Source organism: Panthera leo, chromosome E2, assembly GCF_018350215.1.
Source record: "Panthera leo isolate Ple1 chromosome E2, P.leo_Ple1_pat1.1, whole genome shotgun sequence".
NCBI classification, from domain to species: domain Eukaryota; kingdom Metazoa; phylum Chordata; class Mammalia; order Carnivora; family Felidae; genus Panthera; species Panthera leo.
The window spans coordinates 49,413,965-49,438,992 of NC_056693.1; the positions used below are offsets into that span (position 1 = coordinate 49,413,965).

Below are 25,028 nucleotides of genomic sequence, written 5' to 3' on the forward strand. Positions count from 1 at the left end.
ATCAGGTTTGCTCCCAGGGCGCACAGGGATCGGGTCGTCTCCTGAATACATTTCAGTGAGTTACACCTTTCCCCGGGCTTGCTTCAGCACTGCCCGCTAAACACACGAGACGCTGCCTGCTTGCAACGACGTAACAAGCGCAGAGTTACGACTTTCTCAGATGGCAGACAACCCGCAAGCAAAGCCGTACCTTCTCCCTGGGAGTGTGCACGAGCGCGGACGGGTGCACTCCAGGGGCTTAGGAAGCAGGGTTCCAAACCCCTGGCTGGGAAGTTAGAAATATTAACGAAAAATGCAAGCCAGGAAAATATTCGTTACCGTAAACTTGATTGGCTGAACAACTTCTGGGCGCAGACACCCGTCGGCTTGTCCTGGGACGCCGACGAGAGGCGGTAGCCGAGGCCGAGCTGCGCCCGTGAGGAGGCGCTCTGCGCGCAGGCGCGGAGGAGCCTTGGCGTCGTAAGGCAGGGAAGGGCGCAGGCAAAGGGGTCCCTCGGGTGGGTCTGGGGTCGCGGCGGGGCGGGGTGGAGGGCCCGGGCCCCGCCCCAGTGAACCTCTGGCCCCGCCCCCGGCAGGAGTGGGCGCAGGTGCGGGCTCGCCCTCCCCGCCTCCACCTGCAGCTGCGCGCTTTCTCAGACCTCTCAGGGCGCGCGAGCGGCGCGGGGGGGGTGGGGCGCGGGCGGGCAGTCGGTTCCCAAGGCCTCAGCCACCTGCTGGCTCGGGCCGTCCTGGCCCCGCCCCCGCCACTCTGCCCCTCCCCCTCTCGGGTCCCGCTACACCCGCGGTCGCTGCCACTGCGCCTCAGGGGACGACCGCTGCGGCTCCACAGATGGAACAACTCACCGGGGGCCGCAGCATCAGGGCCAGCCTCTCCCGACAGTGCCTCCACCTGGGGCTTCCTTCCTCGGTCGCCCCCCTCGGCCTCTCAGCCCTGGCCCCCTGCCTTGTGGGCTCATCGGTGCCCTTTGACCTCCTCCGCGCGACCACCTGCGACATTAGGCACACTTTGCTCTTTGCTCTGCGTCCAGCTCAGGCGTGGACACAGCCTCTGAGCTTTGCTTGGCGCACTCCCGCATGCTCCCGTGACTTAAATGTCCGGGCGTGGGTGAGGCCCTCCTGCCTCGGTATTAATAATGGTAAGGTTTGTGAGATCGAGCACCCCCCGAGCCCGGAGGGGGCTCTGTGCTGATGGATCCGATTCGGATCCACTGCTCCCCTCGCTCTCTGCCCCTCCCCCCCACTCACTTTCTCTCTCTTAAAAATAAATCGGCATTAAACAAAATCTTTTTAAAATGATAAGGATATGAGGCACCTGAGTGGCTCAGTCCCTTAAGTATCCGACTTCAGCTCAGGTCACGATCTCAAGGGTTGGTGGGTTTGAGCCCCACATCCGGCTTTGTGCTGACGGTGCTGAGCCTGCTTCAGATTCTGTGTCTCCCTCTCTCTCTCTGCCCCTGCCCGACTTGCACTCTCACTCTCTCAATGATAAATAAACATTTAAAATTTTTTGTTTTAAATGATAATTCCTTAACTGGTGGAATGTACATTTTACTTTTTTTTTTTTTTAACTTAAACTCTCCAACTCCTCCCCATGGAAGCTTGCTAAAGCAGGAGAAATTTGTTTCTTTTCTTTTGTTCCAGTTGACTAGGGGCCTGGGTCTGGCAAGCGTGGGTTGTAAGGAAGAACAGGCTTGCTCAGGTAGCATGGTCTCACAGAAGGGGCCACCCCGCCCCCTGCAACCCATTTTGTGCCTTGCCTTCCCACCTGATATAGTGTGGCCATCCCTTGCTGTCATGGGACAGTCTTCTAGAACGTGGGAAGGGCACCAACAGGCAATGCAGGAAGGAGTTCAGAGGACCAGCGAGTATGGATGATTTTGTGTTAGGCCTGGTCCTGGCTCAAGATGGGTCATGCCCTTTCATACTGCGGGATCCACACTATAAGCATCCCCCATTTTACATGCTTAGAAACAAAACCGGAGAGGGCAGGTAACCTGCCCAAGTCTCCACAGCTCTTTGGTGCTGAAATGTGTGCCGTGGAGCACGCTACGGTCATCGATGCGATGGAAGTTAAAAACAGCCCTGCGATACCATTTTCCTTGTGTGTTTCGCGGCGCTTCGCTGTGCCTGGCAGCCTCACCTTCAGATTTCTCCTCTTCCAGTTTCCCTGGTGCTGAGAAAGGGCCCCACTGCCCACCCTGTCGGCCAAGCCAGAAACAGGCCTCCTGCCTGCCTCCCCACGCCCCCATTTCCTGCCTGACCGGCCTCTACCAGCTCTCACTGGGTCCAGTCTTGCCCCAGATGCCACATGCTCCATTCCAGGAGCCCATGGGGACTAAGTGACCCAGCCTCACGTGAACGGGCAGTGGGCGGCTTGCTCTTCTGAGCCGCACTGCACACAGGCCACGTGACCTCCCCAGCTGTGGAACAGAAGGAACCTTCACTGAGACTTCTTGACCACCCCCCAAGACCAGGGTAGCATCCTCAGCCCCCTGGCCAGACGCCCCTTTGTCCTCCCTACTTGATCACACTGCCCAGGTTTTTGTTTTGTTCTGTTTTCTTTTGTTTTGTTTTTAGGGAGGTGGGTGCAGAGGGAAGGAAAAGAGAATCTTAAGCAGGCTCTGTGCTGAGCACAGAGCCTGAGGCGGGGCTCAATCCCATGACCCTGGGATCATGACCTGAGCCAAAATCAACAGTCGGATGCTCAACTGACCGAGCCACCCCAGAGCCCCTGCCCAGGGGTTTTGAATAACTAACAGACCAGATAAATTACTTGTCCAAGTTTCTCCAGCCTATGAGACAATAGGCTGGGGCTCAAACCCTGCCAGGCCTGGCCCTGGCCCTCACGAAACAGGGCCTAGAAGAGGAAGCCCAAGCTTCCTGAGCCCTTCCCTGTGGCTGTGGGTCGAGGGCCACCTTGTTTGGTCCCACCTTCGCCCTTGACCCAGACCCAAGCTCAACCATGGGCCGCAGCTGCTGCCATCCCAGGCCCTGATGCCAGGCCTGCTCTGGCACATCCTGCCTACTCGGGCACACGCCCAGGAAAGGGATTGTCACCTCAAGGTTTTCCGATAACAGCCTGGTGCACAGGGATATAATGGGGAGCTCCCAAGGCAGGGACCCTATGTCTCCTTGACCACGGCACCATGGCCTTCCTCTGGCTCCTCTCCTGCTGCGCCCTCCTGGGCACAGCCTTCGGTGAGTTCGGGGCAAGCAGAGGCCAGGAGGGATGTTTCCGCTCCCCTCCAGCCCCCGAGACCAGAAGGGGCAGCTGGGTCCCTGCTCCCAGTTCGGCCGAGCACTGTGGTGTGACCCCAGCGGGTCTCTCTCCCGCTCTGAGCCTCACCGGCCCCATCGCCACAATGGGGATGCTGGGAGGATTGGGCCAGACCAGTCAGTGTGAGGCCCCCAGGGGGAGGTGGGCCTTCCTGGGGCTGACTGAGGCCTCACGCCCAGTGCAAGGGCTCGGGAGGACGGGTCCGGAGGCAGCGAAAACTCTGAACAGCTAGTGGCTCCCCAACAGACTCAGATGGTGAGCAGGCAGGTGTGGGCGCCTTGGGGCCCGTGAGCACAGCACTTGACAGCTTGTGTTCACTTGGTGCTTCCTGTGTGCCAGGAACACAGCAAGTTCCTGCCTTGCCTGCTCGCGCTTTTCTGAATGGTAAAGCGAGGGAGCGATGGGGCTGGGTTCAAACCCACAGAGCCCAGCCTCCGGCCCGTGCTTGAGTACGGCCACCACCTCCCCGCCAGCCTGTTGGGCTTGTCTGGGCTGAAGCACAAGTCAGGTTGAGTTGTCCCTGGGGGGTTTCTGGGACGCCCTTGGCCTCCATCCCTCACCTCATACCCCCACCCTCAGGCTGCGGGGTCCCCGCCATCCAACCTGTGCTGAGTGGCCTGTCCAGGATCGTCAATGGCGAGGACGCTGTCCCGGGCTCCTGGCCCTGGCAGGTGTCCCTGCAGGTGAGGGGGGATTTCTGCGCACGAGTGGGGGACACACTGGGGTATTGGGCCAGCTGGGGTCAGGCTGGGGGCTGCTGGTGTCCAGCCAGCACTGACCTCTCCATCTTCCTCCAGGACAGCACCGGCTTCCACTTCTGCGGGGGCTCCCTCATCAGCGAGGACTGGGTGGTCACTGCTGCCCACTGTGGTGTCAGGTGAGGGCCCAGGGTCCCCAGGAAACTCCTTGGTGGGGGGAAGACTCCTGGCGGTGAGGGCCAGACCTTTAACTCCTCGTTCCTCAGTTTCCTTATTTGGACTGTGTCGAAAACCCAAGTCCTGCTGGTCTCCCAAAGGCTACTGGGAAGGAAACACACACACAGCAGGCTCTAGGGCAGTTTGTTTCGGGGGCAATTATTGAGATTTTGAGCTCCCGTCTCTGTGATCAACAACTTTGAGCAGATGCACAAAGGTATATGCGCACACGTATGCACCCGGCACCCCCGCACGGCCCCAGCACCTCACGGCAGGAACCCCCTCCTTTCTCTGGCCCTCTCCAGAACCACCCACCAGGTCGTGGCCGGGGAGTTTGACCAGGGCTCAGATGCTGAGGACATCCAGGTGCTGAAGATTGCCAAGGTATGGTGGCCCCCGGAGGCCAGGTGGGGCGGCCCTCCGGAGTGTGCAGCCCTGAAAACGCCCCCGCTGCTCTCAACCTCCCCAGTGGTCCACCATGAGGGGGCAGAGCAGAAAGCAGGGCGTTCGAGGTCTGCACTTCGGTCCTGGGCCCGGCCTCAGGCTCCTGGGGCCACAGAAAGGCCTGCCAAGTTGAACAGGCCATTGTCCAGAGAGAAGCACTGAGGTGATTTGGGGGAGCCTGGGACCCTGGTTCAGCTCTGTGTCAGCCTCTGCCCTCCCCATAGGTTTTCAAGAACCCCAAGTTCAACATGTTCACCATCAACAATGACATTACCCTGCTGAAGCTGGCCACGCCTGCCCGCCTCTCCCAGACTGTGTCCCCCGTGTGCCTGCCCAATGCCAATGACAACTTTCCCGCTGGGACCCTGTGTGCAACCACGGGCTGGGGCCTGACCAAACACACCAGTGAGTGACCTCTAGCCGGGCGGGTGGGAGGTGGGGGCTGCCGAGCGGGCACCTGCAGGTGCTGACCCCCCGCCCTGCCCTTCTAGACGCCCAAACCCCTGACAGGCTGCAGCAGGCGGCCCTGCCCCTCCTGTCCAACACCGAATGCCAGAAGTTCTGGGGCAACAAGATCACCAATCTCATGGTCTGCGCTGGGGCTAGCGGCGTTTCCTCCTGCATGGTATGGTCTACTGGACTCACCCAGCACCCCCTTCCCTCCCAGCATGGGGCGGATTCAGGCCAAAGCCCAGGCCAAGGGGCTTGGCCAGAGAGAGGAGATGGAAATAACACATAGGGCCCCTTTTGAAGGCTTGACATGCTCTTTCTGGAATTCCTGCCTGAGCAGTTGTAAAAACTGATGATCTCAACAGAGGGATGCAGAGCAAGGGCCTCTGGTCTCGAAACTGCCATATTGCAAAATTCCATTGACATCATCAATGTCTGAACAAATGCCATCCCCTGGATTAGTGCAGTGTACAACCTGGGCAGCAGAATGTAGTGGCCCAGAGGGCTCTGGAAGGAATCGGGCAGCCCTCCCTCCCTCACGGTGGCTCCATAGCCAGGCCAGCACCACCCATGCTTCCTTCCTGTCAAGCAAACCAGCTTTATCGGGCCTCTATTATAGGACCCCAGCTGATGGCCCAGACATTCAGGGGCACAGATCACAGACGGAGCTACTGAAGCTTCTTTCATAATCCCTCCAATATGCACGTGCCGGGCGTCTACTGGCCGTGAGGCCCCGGAATGGTCTCTGGAACAATGTCCAGGGGTCCCTGGCCCAGGCCACCTGGTGGCCAGATCCAAGCTGCTTTCTCTCTCCTCCTGCAGGGCGACTCTGGTGGCCCCCTGGTCTGCCAGAAGGATGGAGCCTGGACCCTGGTGGGCATCGTGTCCTGGGGCAGCAACACCTGCTCCACCTCTAGGCCCGGCGTGTACGCCCGCGTCACCAAGCTCATGCCCTGGGTACAGCAGATCCTGGAAGCCAACTGAGCTGTCGGCCCCACCGTGACCTCCCTGCTGACCTGCTCCCACAGAGTCAATAAACCAATAAAAGACACACTGATGATGGTGTCTCCTGTGTTGGGGCCTCTGAGTCCTCCTTCTCCCGAACTTAGGTCTTCACTGGGTCAGGTACCAGAGGGTCCCCAGAGAGGCCCCCCTTTAGTCTTCCTCCCCAGAGAGTGGCCAGGAAGGGCGCAGGTAGATGATGTGAGATCTGGGCCCCCCCGCCCGGCAGGCACGGCGGCCCGGGGGGTGGGCAGGGAGCGGGCCGCGGGGGGGATGAGCCCTGCTGCTGGCTGCACACACCTGTGGTCCCAGGGAACCTTCCCAGGAGCAGTCCCCCGGGGCCGACTCTTTCCCAGGCCCGGGCAGGAGCCAGGTGCTTCTGAACCCAAGGACTCACGATAAGGGAGGGATGGCGAGGCGCGTCGCAATTGGTGGGCCAGGGGAATATAACGGGGGTCCTTCGGGCAGACCCCATCCCACCTCCTGAGTGGAACACCATGGCCCTTCTCCCGGTTGTCCTTGGCTTCCTCCTCTTTGGCAGCAGTTCTGGTGAGTGCAAGGTTCCGGTGGGCCTGGCAGCCCCGGACCAAGCCTCTCCCACTCCCCGGCCCCCACCGCCAGAAGCTGGGAACCGGAGGACCAAGTCCCCACACGTCTAACCGCCCGCGGGGGCCAGGCCCCCGCTCACCCCTCTCAGTCTCTCTGGGCGCCTCTCCTCGGCTCCCCACTCCTCCTCCCCCTGGAGGTCCATCGGGCCCCTCAGACTCAACCAGACAGGTTGGACCTGCCTCGTTTTGGCCTTGTCCACCCGCTCAAAAGCCGGGGTTCGTCCGGGCTCCTCCACACCTGCCCCCGAGCCGTAGGAGCTCTGCCTCGAGAATGTCTCCCACGCCCATCCCTTTGGCCCCGCACCCCGGTCCTCTGGACGTGGGCAGCCTCTCGGGTCTATGCTGCCCTGAGCAGGGTAACTCTCTGACCCCAGCCTGCCCCTGCTGCAGACCCAGGGGCCCTGAGAACAACAGCGACTCCAGCAGGACATCCCGGCCCCCACGCCCCGGGACCCTGGGGTCAGCAGGGGAGGGACGCTCCTCTCAGGACACACAGTGGACACCCAGCCTTCTGGCTCCAGGCCCCGCCCAACTCCAGATGCCCTCAGCCTCAAGGACCCTCCACAAGGACACCTGGGGCAGCTGCTGGCTGGGTGACAAGGGGCCGGCTGCCCTGCACTGGCCAAAGCTCTGGGTGCTAGGTTGCCACCTAGGTTCCAGAGGCCTGGAAGTGCCAGGCTCTATCCCTGGCCCCCCTGGGACACCATCCGCTGACCGGCTGCCGTGTCCCTGCCCCCAGGCTGTGGGGTCCCTGCCATCCACCCTGAGCTGAGTGGCCTGTCCCGGATCGTCAATGGAGAGGATGCGGTCCCCAGCTCCTGGCCCTGGCAGGTGTCCCTGCAGGTGAGAGGGAAGCTGAGGAGAGGTGTGTTAGACGGGGAGGGGGCAGGCGTGAGGGGGAAGGCTGACTGTCTCACCTCTCTCCCCAGACTCGCTCCGGCTTCCACTTCTGCGGGGGCTCCCTCATCAGCCAGCACTGGGTCGTCACTGCTGCCCACTGCAGAGTCAGGTGAGGCCTGCGTGGGGGCAGTGGGGATGCCCTGGCTGTCAGGGAATGACGGTCACTCCTTGCCCTTTCCCACCCCTGCCCAGCCACCCACTAGGCTTCCAGGGAATGAAGCCTGGCAGGAAGGGTCTGAGACAGATGGCAGGTGGGGACAAAGCTGCTGCTATCTGCCCTCCCCCCCGGAGAAAATCCCCACCCTCATGCCCCCCACCACCTCAGGCCCCAGCCTGTTCCACGAGAGCTGGTCTAGTCCTGTGCCTCCACCTTACAGACGGGGCAACTGAGGCCCAGAGGCCCCCGTGGGAGTGAGGGGCCCAGAAAGGTCTTCCCTCACCTGGGTACCCTCTGCTGCGTCCTCTCTCTCCAGGAAGAGCCACCGTGTGGTGGCTGGGGTGTCTGATCACGGCTCTGACGAGGAGGCTGTCCAGGTGTTGAGGATCACTGAGGTACCGCCAGGCAGGCCGGCTGAGGAGGGTGGGGCGGTAAGGCCATGGCAGGGCTGCCCCTGGGCGCCAGGGATGGGTGAGGACCGTGGCGGGCAGGGTGTGTGGGCAAAGAGGACCCCAGCCAGTCGGCTCAGGCCTCACCCACCAAAGCCTTCTTCCCTTCTTTCCCAAGTAAGAAGACTCCTATTCAAACACTGAAGTTTGGCTCATTGTAGAAAAGCACAAAAATAGAAAAAACTAAATATCACCAACGTGTCAAGGGGCCATTTTCCCACCAGTTTCCAGAGATTTTGTCCGTGCGGCCCCATCTGTGTTCGCTCTCAACAAGGGCCCCTTGGCACTGAGCCCTCTCCTGGCCTGAGGTCCCTCCCGTCCATGAGATCGGCCATCCTCCCGTGAGGACTGCCCAGCCCCCATGGTGTCTCCACAGGTGTTTGAATACCCACTGTGGGACCAGGTTTCGGGCCGCAACGACATCGCCCTGCTGAAGCTGGCCACACCGGCCCTCCTCTCGACAACCGCGTCCCCCGTCTGCCTACCCAGTGCCAACACCAGCTTCCCTGCCGGCTCCCTCTGCGCCACCACCGGCTGGGGCAAGACCCGGTATAACTGTGAGTGTCCTTGCAGGGGCTTTTCAGAAGGGAGACTCATTCGGCTTTTATGGTCTAAATTCCAAGCACATAAATTCCAAGTCATATATCTTTCATTTTTTCTTTTTAAGCATTTTTAAAAATGTTTATTTTTGAGACAGAGGATGAGTGGGGGAGGGGCAGAGAGCGAGGGAGACACAGAATCCTTAGCAGGCCCAGGCTCTGAGCTGTCAGCACAGAGCCTGATGTGGGGCTCAAACCCATGAACCGTGAGATCATGACCTGAGCTGAAGGGGATGCTTAACTGACTGAGCCCTTCAGCCCCTCCTTTCCGTTTCTTTACTTAAAACCCTCTTAATGAAAGAATCAAAGAATAAAGATGAGCTTAAATACTGCACACTTGAAGACGAAGTTGCTGAAGAAACGCCCAAGTACCAGCAGGTGGCACTCTCACTACGTTGCAACGAGGTCCCCACGGTCGGGTTTCCAGCCTGGACTCCTCTCCAGACTTGAGGCGGGCGCTTGTGTCAAGCTCGCCGTGAAGTCTGGGCCGGGAGTCAGATGTCCCGGTGTGGTTCGGGGCCCTGAGAGTCGGGCTGGGTCTCCCCTCCCCCGGCTGCTCCCTCCGCTGACGATCTTCCTCCAGAGTCCCGGGTGCTCCTGCCCAGGCCCCGGCTCACCCTCTGGTCCTTGACCGGGACGGAGGCGGCCAGGAAAGGGCAGCAGGAGGACGGTGCTCCCCCATCTGCCACCCAGAGCGGCGGGTCCCCAGCTGGGGCCCCGTGAAAAGGACGTCAGCCCCCTTCCCCGGAGGGGAGGCAGTGCCCCCCGCCCACCACACGGGCTGCCAGGGCAGGGCTCGCGTGAACAGCTGTGCTGGAAGCCATGTCACCACTGCCTGGTGTGGAATGGGAGAGGAAGGGGTCCCGCAGGGACTGACTGTTAGGTCTGAGGGAAGGTGGGGAGCTCCGTTTCCGAGGTCATGGTGATGGGGAAGGACTGGGAGCAGGCAGGGGGCAGGCAGGGTCTCCTCCACCCCGGGGTGGGCCGGCTGGGTGAGGGCTCCTGACCTCCGCTCCCCCGCCCGCCCCCGCCCCCTGCGTCCCTCCAGCCAACAAGACCCCCGACAAGCTGCAGCAGGCGGCCCTGCCCCTCCTGTCCAACGCCGACTGCAAGAAGTTCTGGGGCAGCAAGATCACGGACGTGATGATCTGCGCCGGGGCCAGCGGCGTCTCGTCCTGCATGGTAAGGCCTGGCTCCGCCCCTCCCCGCCGGCCCCGCCCCCGCCCCCGCCCCCGCTCGGGCCAGGGGGCTGCTCCTTTCTGCCGCGTCGGCTCCACCCCTCCGGGCGGCCATGGTGCTGGGGTCCCCCACGCCAGCCAGCCGGGGGAGAGTGTCAGCAACGTGCCCCAGGCCCACCAGGAGTAGGCGACAGAGCTGGGCCTGCCACGTGGCCCAGATCGGAGAGCCTCCTGCCCGGTCTCTGCCCCCACACTTGTCATTTGTCTGCACAGAACCTGCGCGGGGGCAGGTCAGGGCGCACACCGGGGCCCCGGCACCCCGCTTCAGGCTTGTAAACAGGTCCTTTCTCCTCCTGCAGGGCGACTCTGGCGGCCCCCTGGTCTGCCAGAAGGACGGAGCCTGGACCCTGGTGGGCATCGTGTCCTGGGGCAGCGACTGGTGTAACCCATTCTCACCGGGGGTGTACACCCGTGTCACCAAGTTTATTTCCTGGGTTCTCGGGGTTCTGGAGGCCAATTGAACCCCTGCCCCACCCCCACTTCCGCAAAACCCAAATAAAACCCTAGAGCAACTGCGTGCCTCTTCACTTCTGTGTCCTCGCCAGCGTGCTGAGCGGTGGGAGGCTGGCTGTCTTCACTGGGGTCCCCTCTGTGGAGTCCAAGAGGGCTGACAGACCCTACCCTTTCCTCACAGAGATGGGGAGACTGAGGCCCAAGTTCACATGCAGAACAGTCAGAGCTAGGAGCAGCACTCCCTGAATCCCTGGGCTCTTGTCTCACCTGGGGTGCCAGACATACTCGGAAAGGCTGGGGAGGCCACACGTGGACCCAGGGCAAGGGCCCTCTGGGCCCCCACACCCCAACTTGGAGGCCAAGTCTATGTGTATTTCAAAATAGACACTTGGGAAGAAGTTCCACAAGCTGATACTATGAGCTTCTAAGAGCAAAGTTCTAGGTGAGGTCTGTGAAAACGAGTTTATGTGGAATCCCCCAGCGGTGCCCTCGACAAATTCTGTGCCACAGTAAAGCCCACCTCGTCCCGGAGCTGCCTTGGACCCCACGCTGGCCCTCGCTCTGGCCGGGGGCCGTGGGACCTCACCGCGGGCTCCACACTCACCGAGCCTCTCCAGCCTCCAGCGCTGGTGTCAGAGAGCTTCTCTCCAGCAGCCCCAGCTCCCCAGGTCTCAGGACCATTGGCACACCTTGCAGAAGACCCCTAGCCTCACGCCCCTAGCCCAGTCCTGTTTCCCGGGGCCTTGGTTTCCTCTTGAAGGGACCCACTTTTTCTTTATCCTCCCGAGAGAGAACTGCCCATGGCATCACCACAAATCCGCTCCGTCGGCTGCTCCTCCCCTGCGGCATCTGAGATCAAGGACACACCTGCGCACACCCAGGGGCCCTCCTGCCTCTCACACCAGAGGCCGCTTTTCATTTTTAAACTTTTATTTAAATGTAGACTATTAGTCAAATGATTGGAAAATCAATAATGAAAAATAGTGTTTGGGTTCTTCTCCTGGTTACAGTGGCGCTTGCACTGTCGGGGGAACATGGCACTCCTGTGGGTCGAGGGTCAGCTCAAGGGAGCTCAAGGGGTCGTCTGAGGCCATGTGGGTGGGGGGGCCTGTGCGGCTGGCCTGGCCCCCAGGGTACTCAGGGAAGACCACCAGCTCCCTCCTCAGGCTCGGCTCCCGGGGGGTCCAGCTCTGCTTGGGCTCCTCCGAGGAGGCCCCGTCCCATATCCTGCCCCATCATAAATATGTACAAACCCCTGGACAGTCTGGGGCACCAGGCCCGGGCAGAGCTGGGGTGCCTGTCCCCGCGCCTGCAGCATGGCGACTCTCTCAGGGCGGGTGCCGCCCTCCTCCCCTGACCCCCACCTCTCTGGTCCCGTGCTCTCAGGCGGCGGCCAGCTGGCCCAAGACCCGGCGGAACTGCTGGGTGCTGTGCCCCAGCTCCTTGACCCGGTCCACCATGTCCTGGGCAGCGGCGGGTGACGGGTACTGCAGGGCGGCAGCCTTGGTGGTGGCGACGATGCCACGCAGGAGGTCACACAGCAGGTTGCTGTAGTGGGTCACCTGACTGCGCACGTCGGCCGCCTTGGCCTGCCGTGACAGCGTGTCCCCGATGAACACCAGCTTGTGGGCGCTGAGGATGACGAACTTGCTGTGCGCCACGAAAATCTTGGGCGGCTGGTTGGTGGCCACGGCGGTGAAGAAGGCGTCCACGGCGTTGGTCAGGGTGGTCAGGTTTGCCTCGCACTGCTCCAGGTAAAAGAGCAGCAGCTGCCGGTCCGAGGGCCCCAGGCCGCCCGGCCGCCCTGGGGCCAGGGGCTGGGCTGCCGTCCAGTTGGCCAGGTCGTGGTCGATGGGCCGCGACACCTCCTGCTCCAGTCGCTCGAACTGCTTCAGCTGGGGCAGAGGGAGAGCACAGTGAGCATCGCAGCCACACGCACAAAGGAAACCCGCTATCTCTGCGCTACAGGCCGAGCACGGGTCCTCTCCAAGGAGCTTCTGCCCATCTCAGAAAGGTAGGATTCCATTTATAGAACAGTTTTGAAATGACAAAAGGATAGAAACGGAGAACAAATGAGCAGTTGTAGCGTTTGGGGACGCCAGTCTGTTGGTGTGGGTGCTGTTCCCTGCTGCCTTAGGACACAATCCTTGGGGGACACTGGGTGAAGGGCACACAGGACTGTTCTGTACTCTCTCTGCAACCTCCTACGAATCTATACGTACTTCAAAATGAGTTAAAAACAAACACACACTCACACACACACACTCACTCACACACATTTTGTCCTTAACATATACGTTGTAAAAAGATTCAAATACATTAAGCAGAAAAAAAAAAGGTGTCACCTGGAAACCCACGCACCCAGAAATAACCTCTGATAAAGTACAATTCTGGTAAATTATCTTTCTGTGACACGGGGCTCGATCCCATGACCCTGAGATCATGACCTGAGTCAAGATCAAGAGTTGGACGCTTAACCAATTGAGCCAACCAGATGCCCCTATAAATTATTTTTTACAACCAAACATTAACGTATTTACAGATGATATGATATAATGTCTCCAAAATAAATTGGGGGGAAGGGGTGCTAGATAACCAGGTTAGCTATTGTGCTGAGGGATTAGGGCTGGGTGAATGGTATCGGGACTGTCTTCTTTAATTTTATAAATATATTCAATTTCCCACAATAAAAACTTTAAACAAAAAAAAGAAAGCGCTGGCTGGCTTAGCTGGTAGGACATGCGACTCTTGATCTCGGGGTTATAAGTTCGAGTCCCACATTGGGTGTAGAGATTACTTAAAAAAAAAAAAGAAAAGAAAAAAGGTAGGTCATGGTATGTGTAAAACTTCAGAAAACAAAATTCACATAAAAAACTGGTGACTATTCTTCAAGATGTTTTCCTTTAAACATGAATATTCCTATTTCCTTTTTATTTTCTTATTTTTATTTCCTATTTCCTTTTTAATTGGTAGACTGGAAACACAGTACATGTGACTCAAGAACATGGGGTTTATGGGCACCAACTCACTATGCAATCGAAAATGTGCAAGTAACTTCTGATTTCTCAAAAACTTAACTACTCACTAATAGCCTACTGTTGACTGGAAGCATTACCAAGAACAAAACTAGTTGATTAACATGTATTTTACAAGTTACATGTATTATATACTGTATTCTTACAATAATAATTTTTTCAGTATTTCTAGGCTATGTGGTTCATCTGCAAGTTTTTTCAAACTGTTTTAAGTCTCCAAAATACTTTTCCAATATGTTTATTGAAATAAATCCAGGTGTAAGCGGATCCATGCAGTTCAAACCCCTGTTGTGCAAGATTCAACCGAATATATAGTATTTTATATTCTACTGTTAGCACCTAACAGTAGGTCACGTGCTTCGTGTCAGTCATGACAGGCGGAGGGAAAGGGAAACTTCTACAACGGGCAGCCTCTGCCTTGGGAGTTATCAGCGTGGACTGACGTGTCCTTACCAGCGCTGGTTCTGCCCAGGGGACTAAGCGGCTGTGACCAGCTGTGAACAGATTCAGGGAAAGACGAGTTCTATTTTATCCAAGATTTCAAGGCTTAATTGGCTAAACCACCCTGGAACTGCCCTGTCCTAATATCTGAAACACTCGTACTCTCCTCCTCAGGCAGCAACCTGGTGAAACTCACCACTCGGCTCTCATATCCAGCGAGAAGCACACTCATTTTTAGTTTGAACTCTGCAGGGTCTTTCCTGTTTTCTGACAATTCTTAATAGCTACATACTGTTCTACTGTATGAATGTTTATATTTTATTTAATCAACCAATATTCCAATATTAGATATTTGGGGTGGGGGTTTCCAGATCTTTCACTGATGTGGAAACAGAGCAATCAACACCCTTGTCCATACATTTTACCCGCCATATTACACTTGTGCTTTATGCTCCGGCCTAAGAGCTCTAGACCTTTAGAGTTTTTCATCTATACTCCTATCTCTTATTCTAGCTTCTAGTAATTTCTCTAAATGATCAAGCAGTTACATGAAGAGATTTATATTCAGCTCAGCACCGTTTACAGCAGTAATTCTGGGAATAACTGACATGTCCACCAACAAGGGACTGGATAAATAAATGCTGGAAGGGTCCAGAGAAAGATAAAGTACATGTTCATTTCTCTGATCAGTGGAGATTCCGTATATTATTAGGCAGACAGACAGATGATGGATGGATAGAGAGATACCTAATAATTACCCTTGGTTCCTTTACTGAGTACATTATATGGGCCAGGCACTTCCTAAGAATTATACATTCTTTACTCACTCCTTACAATTACCTTGAGATGGATGTAACTATGATCCCCACTTCACAGCTGGGGAAACTGTGGCTTTGTGGGTCTCAGGATGGAGCCGGCTCTCACCTACACCATCCTTCCCCCTGACCGGTGGGGGGTGGGGGAATGGGTGGGAGGTGGAGGGGTGGAGCGAGGACAACTTTATGGGTGATGTTTCTGTGCTTATTTTGTGCTAGTCTATGTTTCAGTTTTTTATTATCTTCATAATCAGATAAAACTTCCTTATTTCTTTAAAAAAAAAAATCCCTTTCCCACCCTCAGGAAATGATCCAAAGTATGAAGAAAATTCTATGTCTGCAGATAAGCAGAGTAGTATCATTATACTCAGGGAAACTGGGTACAATGTAAACAGCCAACAATAATAGATGTTATAAGGCCTTTAAAAACAATTTATAAGGAAGGTTTGATGCCATGGAAAAACCTTGGGATAAAAAGAGATGTAACTATTCACAAAGTATCATCTCAAGCACATGGACAGAGGTCACCCTAGGGGCAGGAGCGGGGCTTAAAACCAGCCCCACTGCACCACCAGTACCTCTGGGGCCTTTTCCCTGTCTTACACTTTTGTGTATGTGCTCCCTAAAAGGTCTACCATGATTACTCTCATAATAAATCACACACAAATCCAACAAACACACGGGGAGACAGTCACACAGTTGAGCGGGGCCTGGCTGGCTCACTGGCCCACGAGCAGCCCAAGCAGAGAGAAGCTGGCCAGCCTGGGGATCCTCACCTGCTGCAGCTCTAGCTGGCCCTTCCCCTGCCGCATGATGTTGCCTTTTTCCAGCAGTTCCTTCTGGGTCTTTTCAAACTCTTCCTTCCCCTGGAGACAAGACACAAGGACCGGGCTGAGCCACAAGCCCCCACAGGTCTGGCGGGGCACAGGGCAGGGAAGCCAGCCACCAGGTGGCGCTGCGAGCCAGGCCCAGGCTCACACTGCAGCCATCAGACTCAGAGTGGGGACAGTTTCCCAGGAGGCAGCTCTTGCGGCCTCTTTCACCTCCTCTAGCCCAGAAAAGGGCTGGGTACACTGCGTGTGGCCAGGTCATCCTCCCTGCCCCTGCTTCCACACCAGGAATCACATTCAAACCCCTCCCCTTGGCATACGGGGCCTGTTCATCCATCCCTGACCACCTGGCCTTGGCACCTGCTGTCTCTCAACCTGGAATGCTCCTTACCAGGGCACTCAGCTGGCACCCAGGTCTCTGCTCAGAGGCCTATCCCTACTCCATCTTCCCATCTTCTTGTTTTACTTATTACCCCACACCCGCAACTATCTCTGTCTTTGCTTATACTTCAGAATCCATCTCTTGAGACAGAACAGAGGCACTTCCTGCCCTGGTCACTGGAGAAGCCCAGCCCTGGCTGGTACTGCAGGACCCCTGATGACACGGCCAGGTCCATCCAAAGGGCAATAGGTAGGTAGAGGAATGGGTATGGAGCAGGGGGCATATAGCCTAGAAGGTCAAAGAGAGTGGGCACAAAGATGCCTCGTTGGCTCAGTCGGTTGAGTGTCCGACTCTTGATTTCAGCTCAGGTCATGATCCAGGGTTGTGAGATCAAGCCCCACGTCAGGCTCCACACTGAGTATGGAGCCTGCTTGGGATTCCCTCTGTCTCTCTGTCTCTCTCTCCCTCTGTCTCTCTCTCCCTCTGCCCCTCTCTCCTGCTTACACACGCCGTCTCTAAAATAAAAAATAAAAACATTTTAACAATAAAAATGAAAAAAAGAGAGTGGGCAAAGGGACTCACTGAGCCTCCTGGGGCCCAAATTCTCTTTTGGCCACAAAAGCCCTCCGTGTGGAGGGGATTAAGGTCCCCATAACGGGTGGCAAAATTAGGGCCCGGAGGAGGCCAGAAGGCTTCCCCCAGGGAATCCTCTGGGGACGCTGGGCAAGGCGGGCACCTACCTGTAGATGGACGTAGTCATAATCCTCCATCCAGCCCCCCTCACTGTTCTCATACTGCCCATCTGGCGAGTCCTGGGAGGTGAACTTAGGAGGTGAGGGCAGGGGCCGGGACTGGATGCTGCTGGCCTTGTCGATGGGGTTGGGGTGCAGGGAGCCGCCCCCCTCAGGCCCCGGGACAGGGGCCTTGGTCCGTCTGAAGAGCAGCGAGGCATTGCCATGCAGGAAGGAGGCCAGCTGCTTGGCGTCCTCGGGCACAGCCCGTGAGCAGGCCACCAGGCGGTCCAGGTCTTCGGGAGCGGCCCCCGGGCCTCCCCGGCCACCGTCAAGGGCCTGACCGTGGACCACCAGCGTCTGGTACACATCCTCCATTTTCTGCAGCTGCCGGCCAAGCTTAGCGTGCAGCGTGCGGTCAGAAGTGTGGGCAGCGTTGCCTATGGCACCGCGGGCAAACTCCAGCAGCTCATGGACAGCCCCCTGGGCGGCGGCCACGGCGGCCCGCAGGTCCTGCACCGGCGGCTCCTGAGGCTCGGAGGCACCACGCCAGCCTCCACACGCGGGGATGCCGCCCGCCAGGTCCAGGAGGTGCGCCACGCTGGCACTCACGCCCTGCTGCAGCCGTGCCAGGGCCTCCACAGCCGCCTCCAGCTCCAGGGGCTCACGACCCGGCACCGCAGCCTCCAGGGAGGAGGCCGACTGGCTGCTGCGTGTGCTGCCCGTACTGGAGGCCGACAGGCGCTTGCCATCAGCAGGGGCCTCCCGCTCCGCCGGGGGCGGCACCGCGTACACGGTGTCATCAGCCGCGCCGCCATCGGACGCCTCTGGAGGAAGAAGCCGCTCACGGGGCACGTCATAGAGGGTGCCGGGACCGGGCCGTCGCAAGCCAGGGGGTACGTCATAGAGGTCAGGAGCGGGGGGCGGCACGTCATACACATCCTCAGCCGGCAGCGAGTCCGGAGGGGGTGCGGCGAGGACCAGCGGGTGGCGGGTTGGGTCAAAGGGCTTGGCCTTGGCAAAGGCGGGGGGCACGTCATAGGTCTCCTCACGCAGCAGTGGGCCGTCAGGCACATCCTTGCTCACCGACGGAGGAACGTCATACACCTGGGGGCACAGGAGCGGTCAAGGGTGCCCGCCCAACCCCTCCGGGAGCTGAGGATCAGCACCCAGTCACACATCCAAACACAGCACAGGTGCGCACGCGTGTCACGGTTCTTGTCCGCACAGGTTGTGGCTAAGAGCCCAATTCTGGAGCCAGACCTGAGTTCAAAATCCTGGCTCCACTGCTTACTAGCTGTGGGATGTAAGGCAGGTGACTCAATTTCCCTGTGCCTATCTGCTCAGCCAGAAGATGGGAGAACTCTTTCAAAGGTTTGTTGTGAGGATTACATGAGTTAATTCACTGTGTAAGTATAAATACTTGGTGAGAAAACAGCGGTCATACCGCCGCCACCACCATCACGGCCACCATGACCGTCACCATCATCACCACCACAACCGCTACATCACATCACCGCCACCACCTCACCCCATCATCAACATCACCCTCACCATCATCGCCACCATCATCTTCAACATCACTACCACCACCACCACCATTTATGTATTCTCGACTCTGTGGCAGAAACTAGGAAGATTTGTGTTACATTTAGGACGACAACACCTTGGTTTACCCAGGACGGTCCTGGTTTATGCCCGATGCCCCTCATAATTACTAGTCCCCCTTTCACTCTTAGAAGTGTCTTGCTTTGGGGTGCCTGGGTGGCTCAGTCGATTGAGCGTCCGACTTCAGCTCAGGTCATGATCTCACAGCTCGCGAGTTCAAGCCCCGTGGAGGGTTCTGCACTGACAGCTCAGAGCCTGGAGCCTGCTTCGGATTCTGTGTCTCCCTCTCTCTCTACTCCTAACCCACTCGCATTCTGTCTCTGTCTCCCTCAAAAATAAATAAACGTTTAAAAAAAAAAAAGTGTCTTGCTTTGAATGATAAATTCTGTGGTCACCTTTCTAATATCCTGTGTGATCCTCTCAAGAACCTGCTAAAGAAGACCTCACAAGTGGTCCTCTTGCCGACAAGTAAGCTGAAGCTCAAAGGAGCACTTAGTTTCTACTTCCGTCACAGAGCAAGGGACAGAGCTGGCGCCTGTTGTCACGTTTCTTGTTGCCTCTATCCCTACAAACATGGGTCCCCACCCCACAAAACAGGCACACCCAAAACTCTTTATACAGATCAGGCCTCAGCCCATGAGGCCCCAGGATTCCCTGACTACTCACGGCATGGTGGTTGGACAACGGCAGGCCCTTCTCCACACTGGGGGGCACATCATATACATCCAGCGATGGATCCCGGCCATTAGGACCCTTGACAGCCATGGGGGGCGTGTCATATACCTGAGACAGAAAAGTGCAGTGATATGGGTACTAGGGCCACCTGAGGGGATGGGAAGAGCAGAAACCACACAGCTCCTCCCCTAGGACCACCCCGGCCAAGGCAGAGAAAGCACGGCTCCCTGAGTGGGGCTGGGCTGAGGCCCTCACCCCGACCCCTACCCCAATACCTACCTCCTGGCCATACTGGCTGGGAAGCAGCCCCCGAACAGGGGGCACGTCGTAGATGTCCTGGGGCCCCGGGGCTAGCAGGTGGCGTGGGATGTCATACTCGTCCTGCTCTGGCTGGGAGGCCTCGAACACATAGCCTTGTCCCACACGGGTGGGTACCACCACCTGGGGGCAGATAGCCAACCGTCACCACCCTGTCACCTCCAGCCTAGAAACCAGCCTCTGGGACCCATCCTCTGGTCTTTGGGGAGACTCTACACCCCCATGAGGTGGGTGAGGTACACAGGGAGGGTGAGGGGGTTTCCAAAGGTGGGCTGGGAGGCCAGTCAGAGGCAAGGTTTTCTCATTCCTTTTACCTTTACCCTTTCTTCAAAGCACAAAGTGTTTGGGGAGCACTAGAACCCCCAGGGTTTATTTAGAGTCGTCTGGTTCTGGCCAGGAAATGTCAAGTAGTCTCTACAGGTGGATGACCTGGAAGGTTCCAGAGGAGCATACAAGTGGGCTTGACTGGGATGCCCCTGCCTCACAACACCTCCTAGCTGCACCCTCCTCAGAAAGGCTTCCAGTAAGGGGCTCTCTCGACTGCAGGACCAGCTTCTTGGCTCCAGGACGAAGAGAGGATAGTGCCAGGCTGTGCCCTCCTCTCGCTGGGCCCAGAGGTGGCCTGCAGGAGGTCCCAATAATTGGCGCCTGGGGCTCCCAGAAGGTGGTGGCCTGGAGAGCAGCAAGTGGTGCCCCTGTCGTCCTCATCAACCGAGCATATGCTGGAGAGATTCCTGAGGGCTGGGCCACCAAAGACTCCCAGACCATCAGGGCCAGTTCTGGGGCTATTCTGCAAAGTTGGGTGTGGGTGTGAGGGAGTGGCCAAGACTACAGCCAAGACCCCCGCGCTCCAATACACCATGCCCACCGGGCTGCCAAGGCCACCACTAACCCGAAAAGGAGAAGACCTTAATTAGGGGTCGTTGGCCCACAGAAGGGGCCAACACGTTCCCCTCTCTGGTGCCCTTCCCTGGCCTGGCGTTCAGGACAGCAAACTGCTGAGAGCCCTTCACACCAGCCTCTTTCCCGGCAAGCACCCCGGCCATGCAGGCTGCAGGCGGCCCAGTGGGAGGGGCTGGCAGGATGGAACCCAGCTCAGGGCACGCCTCCCCCACAAGGCTCCCAGCTCAGCACTCTGGGACAGAAAGGCCTTTTGTTCCCTAATCAAAGGGGACGTCTGGAACAGAGTTGACTCAGGCCCTCCCCACACACATCCCTGGAGGGGAATCAGGGCTGGCCCTCGGGCTCAATACCCCCCAGAACCCTGCAGACCATGCCTGGCCCCCAGTGCCCATGGCACTGACAGCCAGCTGTACACGCCCGTGTATCCTGGAGGGTACAGGCTTCACACGCAAGCGCTAGGTACTCCAGGAGCAGCAGAATACCCAAACCCTGGAGCGTGGGCACCGCGTGGGCACCGGCACTTTTCTCATCAGCCTGGGGCTTGGCAGAGCCTCCTGCTGATGCATCCTTCTGGCCCCCTCCCCAGCAGCACAGCCTCTCTGTGGAAGCGCCTCCACGGGGGTATTCCCCACCCACCCCACCCCACCCCACCCCACCCCCAGTGTGTCTGGGAGTAGAGCTGGCGGCCCTCCCCAGACTCATCTCCCTCCTTGAGCCCCAGACTTGAGTCTCCTCCAGAGCTATTTTTAGACGCTAGAACCTGCCAACAACAGGGCAGGCGGGGCTGGCGGGGGCTGGCGGGACGTGGCAGGTTGGCAGGGCCTCGAGGCAAGGCCCAAAGCGTCTCCAGGCCCTGCTGACTCCAGAAGGCAGATGGGGACCCCGCTCACTCCCACCGCAAGCCCCTACGGTGCCTCCTGAATGTAGAGAGAGCAGGGAGGGCAGGCGGAAGGGCTCTGGGGCCGGACCCCAGGCCCAGGCTATCGGCAGCTTGCCACTCCTGCAGCTGAGCTGGTGACAGTAAGCAGCTGTCCTGGCCAGCAAATGTTCTCTGCTAGAAAAAAACTGTAAGGCAGCCACTGGTGGGGAAAAGCTTGTTAGGGAAACCTACTCTCCAGAGAGCTGCTGAGCCTGCTAATCACAGTCTGCCCTGCTCTGCACCTGAGGCCCCATTAGCAGGACCCTGAGGCCGCCGGGGGTGGGTGACAAAGCCAGAGCCCGGGAGGAGACACAGAACCCCAGACCCAAGACCCACGTGCTCTTGCGCATGCACACGCCAGCAGTGCAGGAGGCCAACACAGACGCAGAGAAAACACGCACAGTACCCACAAAGACAGACCACAGAGCTAGGCAGGGCAGCCCCATCAGGGCATCTGCAGAGAGGGGGGAGACGTGGAGCCAAAGAAGGCCCCGGAGATCCAATGGGAAAGGACGCCATCACCTGCCGCATCCTGCTCGGGGCCCCAGTCACTCTCCAGGCAGCTTGGCTGCTGGTCTCCCCCTTTTGCAAAGTGGATGTCACCCCACGTGACCCAGACTGGCTCCTGCTCTGGCACGCCCCTTCCTGTCTGAGCCCCAGCTTCTTCCTCTGGAGCAGGAGTGCTGTGGGACCTAGCAGGTCCCTCACTGAGAGTGAGGGACATGCTGGGCGCAGGTCCCCTTCCAAGCTCCTGGGCTCCCCAGGAGGAATGGTGCTGAGTTCAACTGCATTTGCCCCAGTGCCTGACCCAGCGCCACAGCTGTCCCCTTAGCACAGCTGCAGATCCTGACCCAGAGGTGTTCCCCCAAAAGTGACCTCACAAAAACACCTCCCTCTCTGCGGGCCCCACCTGCTCCTGCCCTCGGCATCCACGTCCCAGCCCAGAGGATGTTCATGCTGTGCCGTGGCCCCAACTTCTCTCCCCAGCCACAAAGGCCACTCTGGCCGAGGGTCCAGACATCTGACCCTTCTTCCTCTTGTGTCTCCTGGCCACTGTTCTCATCGCTCACCTTCTAGCTTCCTGGATACCAAGCCCACCCCCACCCCCCCGCCCACTCTACCCTGTCCTGGCAGGTTACCTCCTCCCCTACCTGACCTCTACCCCTGAACCAGAAGCCTCAGTTTCCCAAACTTCTGAGGGGGAGCACAAGGCTAATGAAAGCAGAACCATGAAATGTGGGCAAAGAAGCGCGCACCAAGACGTTTATCGCCTCATTTTAAGAGAGACACGTGCAATCTGAAACTGCTTGGAATCCATCCCCGGGGAGGGGGTGACGCAGAAAAATCTGGCGTGGCGATCACAATCACTTCAGGGACCCAAGGAAATGCTTCTGATAACTGTGGAACTTACAATTTCAAAATGCAAAAGTCTGCATACAAATCTCTGCAAGATAGGGAATATGCTAGACAAAATATGCCCAAATTCCCAGGGATCACCTCTTGACGGGGGAATCTCTTCTCCACGCTTTTTCGTACATTGTGTGTTTTCTACAACACATAAGCACCGTTTCATGATCATAATATAAAAGCAGATGCAACCGAGGCTGCCCAAGCGAGGAGACGAGGCTTCTTAGAGGAGAGCCACCAAGCCCCAGGACACAGGGCTCTTGTTCCCAGGCCACCAGCCAGATGAGGGCCCTTGGGGACACAGGCTCTGGGCAGCCAGTGAGCCCAGATGGAACCTGAGAACAAGCCCTTCACAAGGGAGGGAACCAGAAACCACAGCCAAAATGTGGGTTCAAGTCTACAGCCCAGTACAGGGGTCTTGCTGCTGCTTCCTGGTCCACGGGGCTTCCAGCTTGTGTGCCCCAACCTCACAGACACCACGACAAGTTTGTCCATAAAGATTCAGGGAGAGAAGCGGGCAGGGGAAAAGGCATGCCTCTCCAGGGGATGTGCCAAGTGTGTGTGTGTGTGTGTGTGTGTGTGTGTGTGTGTGTGTGTGAGACAGAGAGAGAGAGAGAGAGAGAGAGAGAGAGAGAGAGAGAGAGAGAGAGAGCGCGAGCACGTGACCAAGAGAGGGACTGTGAGAGAGAGAGAGAGAGAGACAGTGAGCGAGAGTGACCAAGAGAGGGACTGTGTGTGTGTCTGTGAGTGAGTGTGAGCATACAGGGGGATAGACTATGGCCTGTCCTCAGGCTCACCAGCCAGGCACTGCTCCCTGCCACCTCCCCACAAGACAGGTGTTTCCCTGGCAGGGCTCTGTTCCTCTCCCTAAAGCACCTTGGGAGCGGCCCATCTCTGGCCAGGCAGCTGAAGGAGCAGGGAGGGCAGGAAGTGGGAGCCAGTGACCCAGGGTTCCCTGGTGGCCAATGTCCATGGAGCTCCACCCTCGGCTGGCCAGCCTGACCTCTGGCCAGGTCTCCTGGCTACCAAGCTGCACCCTGTGGGCAGGGGCAGGGCGACGCTCCCTGCTGACTACTGCCCAGCTAGAACGGGCAGGGCTCCCAAAGCCCTGGACACGCTTTGAGGACAGAGGCTCGGTGCCATGAGGGGAGCGCCCACTCAGCCACCGTCTCCCCAGACACAGGTGGCTCTAGAGTAGACGTGGCACAAACACGAGGCCTGGTCTGGGTCTCGGGGAGCTGATCCTCAGCGGCTTATCCTAAGGGCTTCCGGGGCACACTGCCTGCCACGGTCTCCCTCTGCAGAGGGGTGAGCCCGGCAGCTGGGGCTGGGCTGGCTTCGGGGGCCCTCCCTGCTGGCAGGGGTGGGTTTCTCAAGGTCCTCCTGGGCGAGCTGTGAGGGAAGAACAGCATGGAGGAGAGAGTGCCGGGTGCCACGACTCTGTCCTCAACAATATGGGGGAGGCCTCCTCTCCTTCTGGGCCTTGGAAATTTCACTCCCCGAATCTTCAAGGGACTTGGACACAGAAGGACACAGGCCACAGGGGAGAAGAGGCCGCTCCTCACTCAGCCCAGAGCAGCCAGTGGGGCAGAGCCTCCTCCTTCGCATAGGCGGACGGACTTGGGGGCGGGGCGTGCGGGCAGGCCTGTGTAGAGCCGAGGGTGCCGCCCTCAGGGCCCTGTCCCTCAACCCCGCGTCCCCTGGCAACAGCGTGCAAGGTGACCTCTGAGAGACCCTACTCTGGCAACGCCCCCGGTAGTGTCCTCCCCGCTGTCCGAGCATCACGAACAGGTCCCTCTGCTGCCCGCCAACGTGCCGCAGGAGAGAAGGGGCCGGGCGCCCGTGGAGCCGGGAATGCCAGATGCGCTCCATGCTCACCCAGGGGGCTGACCCGCACACCCAGGGGGTTCGTGGGAGCCCCAGACACAAGGAGGCTGGCCTCTCCCCTTGTCTTCCCCCTTTCCCTGCTGGCTGCGATGCAGACACACTGGATGGAGCTGACGCGGCAACCATCCTGGCCCATGAGATGCCAAGCCCCGTGTCGAGGATGGTGGAACGAGATGGACTGAGGTGTGGCCCCTGATACCCACGGAGGTGCTGTCAGCCTGACACCGCTCACATCCAAACCACGGCATACGACAAAGTCTCGTATCCAATCGACTCCTGTGCACGTTCAGCCACTCTCACGTAACAGTTTTACTGAGCGCCCCCAACACCCCTCCCTCTCCTGGGTGTCCCCCACCCCCACCGGGCCCTGTCCCCTGAACTCTGCGGGCTGAATGATGTCACTAGAACACGCAGTGCGCAGGACACTTCTACTCAAAACCCTTCACCCTCTGGCAGGTATCTGGTTCCTCAGGAGCACCACACCCCTGGCGGTTGGTCCCCAGCGTGCTGCTCGGGCTTCACCTGCCAAGTCCCGCCTGCCCACCCTTTCCAGACTTCCAGGCCTTCGACAGACTGCATCCTTTGC

General features: G+C 58.4%; 3 protein-coding genes across 6 annotated transcripts in view; 2 read left to right on the top strand and 1 right to left on the bottom strand.

Annotated features, from left to right (window-relative positions):
* Positions 1 to 778: 778 nt before the first annotated feature.
* LOC122208418 (chymotrypsinogen 2) lies at positions 779 to 6,122 on the top strand. Of its 2 annotated transcripts, none has more exons than XM_042919464.1 (7): positions 779 to 1,136; positions 3,857 to 3,960; positions 4,075 to 4,154; positions 4,497 to 4,575; positions 4,860 to 5,040; positions 5,127 to 5,260; positions 5,908 to 6,122. In XM_042919464.1, exons 1-7 carry the CDS (start codon positions 830 to 832, stop codon positions 6,067 to 6,069), a joined length of 1,047 nt encoding a protein of 348 aa, XP_042775398.1. In that variant the 5' UTR covers positions 779 to 829; the 3' UTR covers positions 6,070 to 6,122. The 2 variants fall into 2 exon arrangements, with proteins under 2 accessions (XP_042775398.1, XP_042775399.1); XM_042919465.1 differs by lacking the exon at positions 779 to 1,136 and adding an exon at positions 3,085 to 3,198.
* A 462-nt stretch (positions 6,123 to 6,584) lies between these two features.
* Positions 6,585 to 10,499, top strand: LOC122207748 (chymotrypsinogen B-like). The gene is made up of 7 exons (XM_042917918.1): positions 6,585 to 6,636; positions 7,435 to 7,538; positions 7,625 to 7,704; positions 8,069 to 8,147; positions 8,578 to 8,758; positions 9,849 to 9,982; positions 10,338 to 10,499. The coding sequence occupies exons 1-7, from the start codon at positions 6,585 to 6,587 to the stop codon at positions 10,497 to 10,499; spliced, it is 792 nt and encodes a 263-aa protein (XP_042773852.1).
* An 844-nt stretch (positions 10,500 to 11,343) lies between these two features.
* Positions 11,344 to 25,028, bottom strand: part of BCAR1 (BCAR1 scaffold protein, Cas family member) — a 37,920-nt gene continuing 24,235 nt past the window's right edge. For 2 of the 3 annotated variants that reach the window (XM_042919255.1, XM_042919254.1), the window contains exons 4-8: positions 19,288 to 19,449; positions 19,000 to 19,116; positions 16,735 to 17,832; positions 15,559 to 15,648; positions 11,344 to 12,386 (exon numbers count right to left, since the gene is read on the bottom strand). In XM_042919255.1, the coding sequence (XP_042775189.1) occupies positions 11,874 to 12,386; positions 15,559 to 15,648; positions 16,735 to 17,832; positions 19,000 to 19,116; positions 19,288 to 19,449 (1,980 nt within the window). In that variant the 3' untranslated portion in view covers positions 11,344 to 11,873. The remainder of the gene's footprint in view (positions 12,387 to 15,558; positions 15,649 to 16,734; positions 17,833 to 18,999; positions 19,117 to 19,287; positions 19,450 to 25,028) is intronic. The other variant, XM_042919256.1, reaches the window with a different exon arrangement.

What these genes read in the sequence shown, in the direction of transcription:
- LOC122208418 (XM_042919464.1), top strand. Translation starts at nt 830, where the DNA reads ATGGAACAACTCACCGGGGGCCGCAGCATCAGGGCCAGCCTCTCCCGA. An exon ending in CCTGGCAGGTGTCCCTGCAG is followed by an intron (nt 3,961 to 4,074) that starts GTGAGGGGGGAT and finishes ATCTTCCTCCAG; the next exon opens with GACAGCACCGGCTTCCACTT. An exon ending in GCGGCGTTTCCTCCTGCATG is followed by an intron (nt 5,261 to 5,907) that starts GTATGGTCTACT and finishes CTCCTCCTGCAG; the next exon opens with GGCGACTCTGGTGGCCCCCT.
- LOC122207748 (XM_042917918.1), top strand. Translation starts at nt 6,585, where the DNA reads ATGGCCCTTCTCCCGGTTGTCCTTGGCTTCCTCCTCTTTGGCAGCAGT. An exon ending in CCTCTTTGGCAGCAGTTCTG is followed by an intron (nt 6,637 to 7,434) that starts GTGAGTGCAAGG and finishes CCCTGCCCCCAG; the next exon opens with GCTGTGGGGTCCCTGCCATC. An exon ending in GGGCAAGACCCGGTATAACT is followed by an intron (nt 8,759 to 9,848) that starts GTGAGTGTCCTT and finishes GCGTCCCTCCAG; the next exon opens with CCAACAAGACCCCCGACAAG.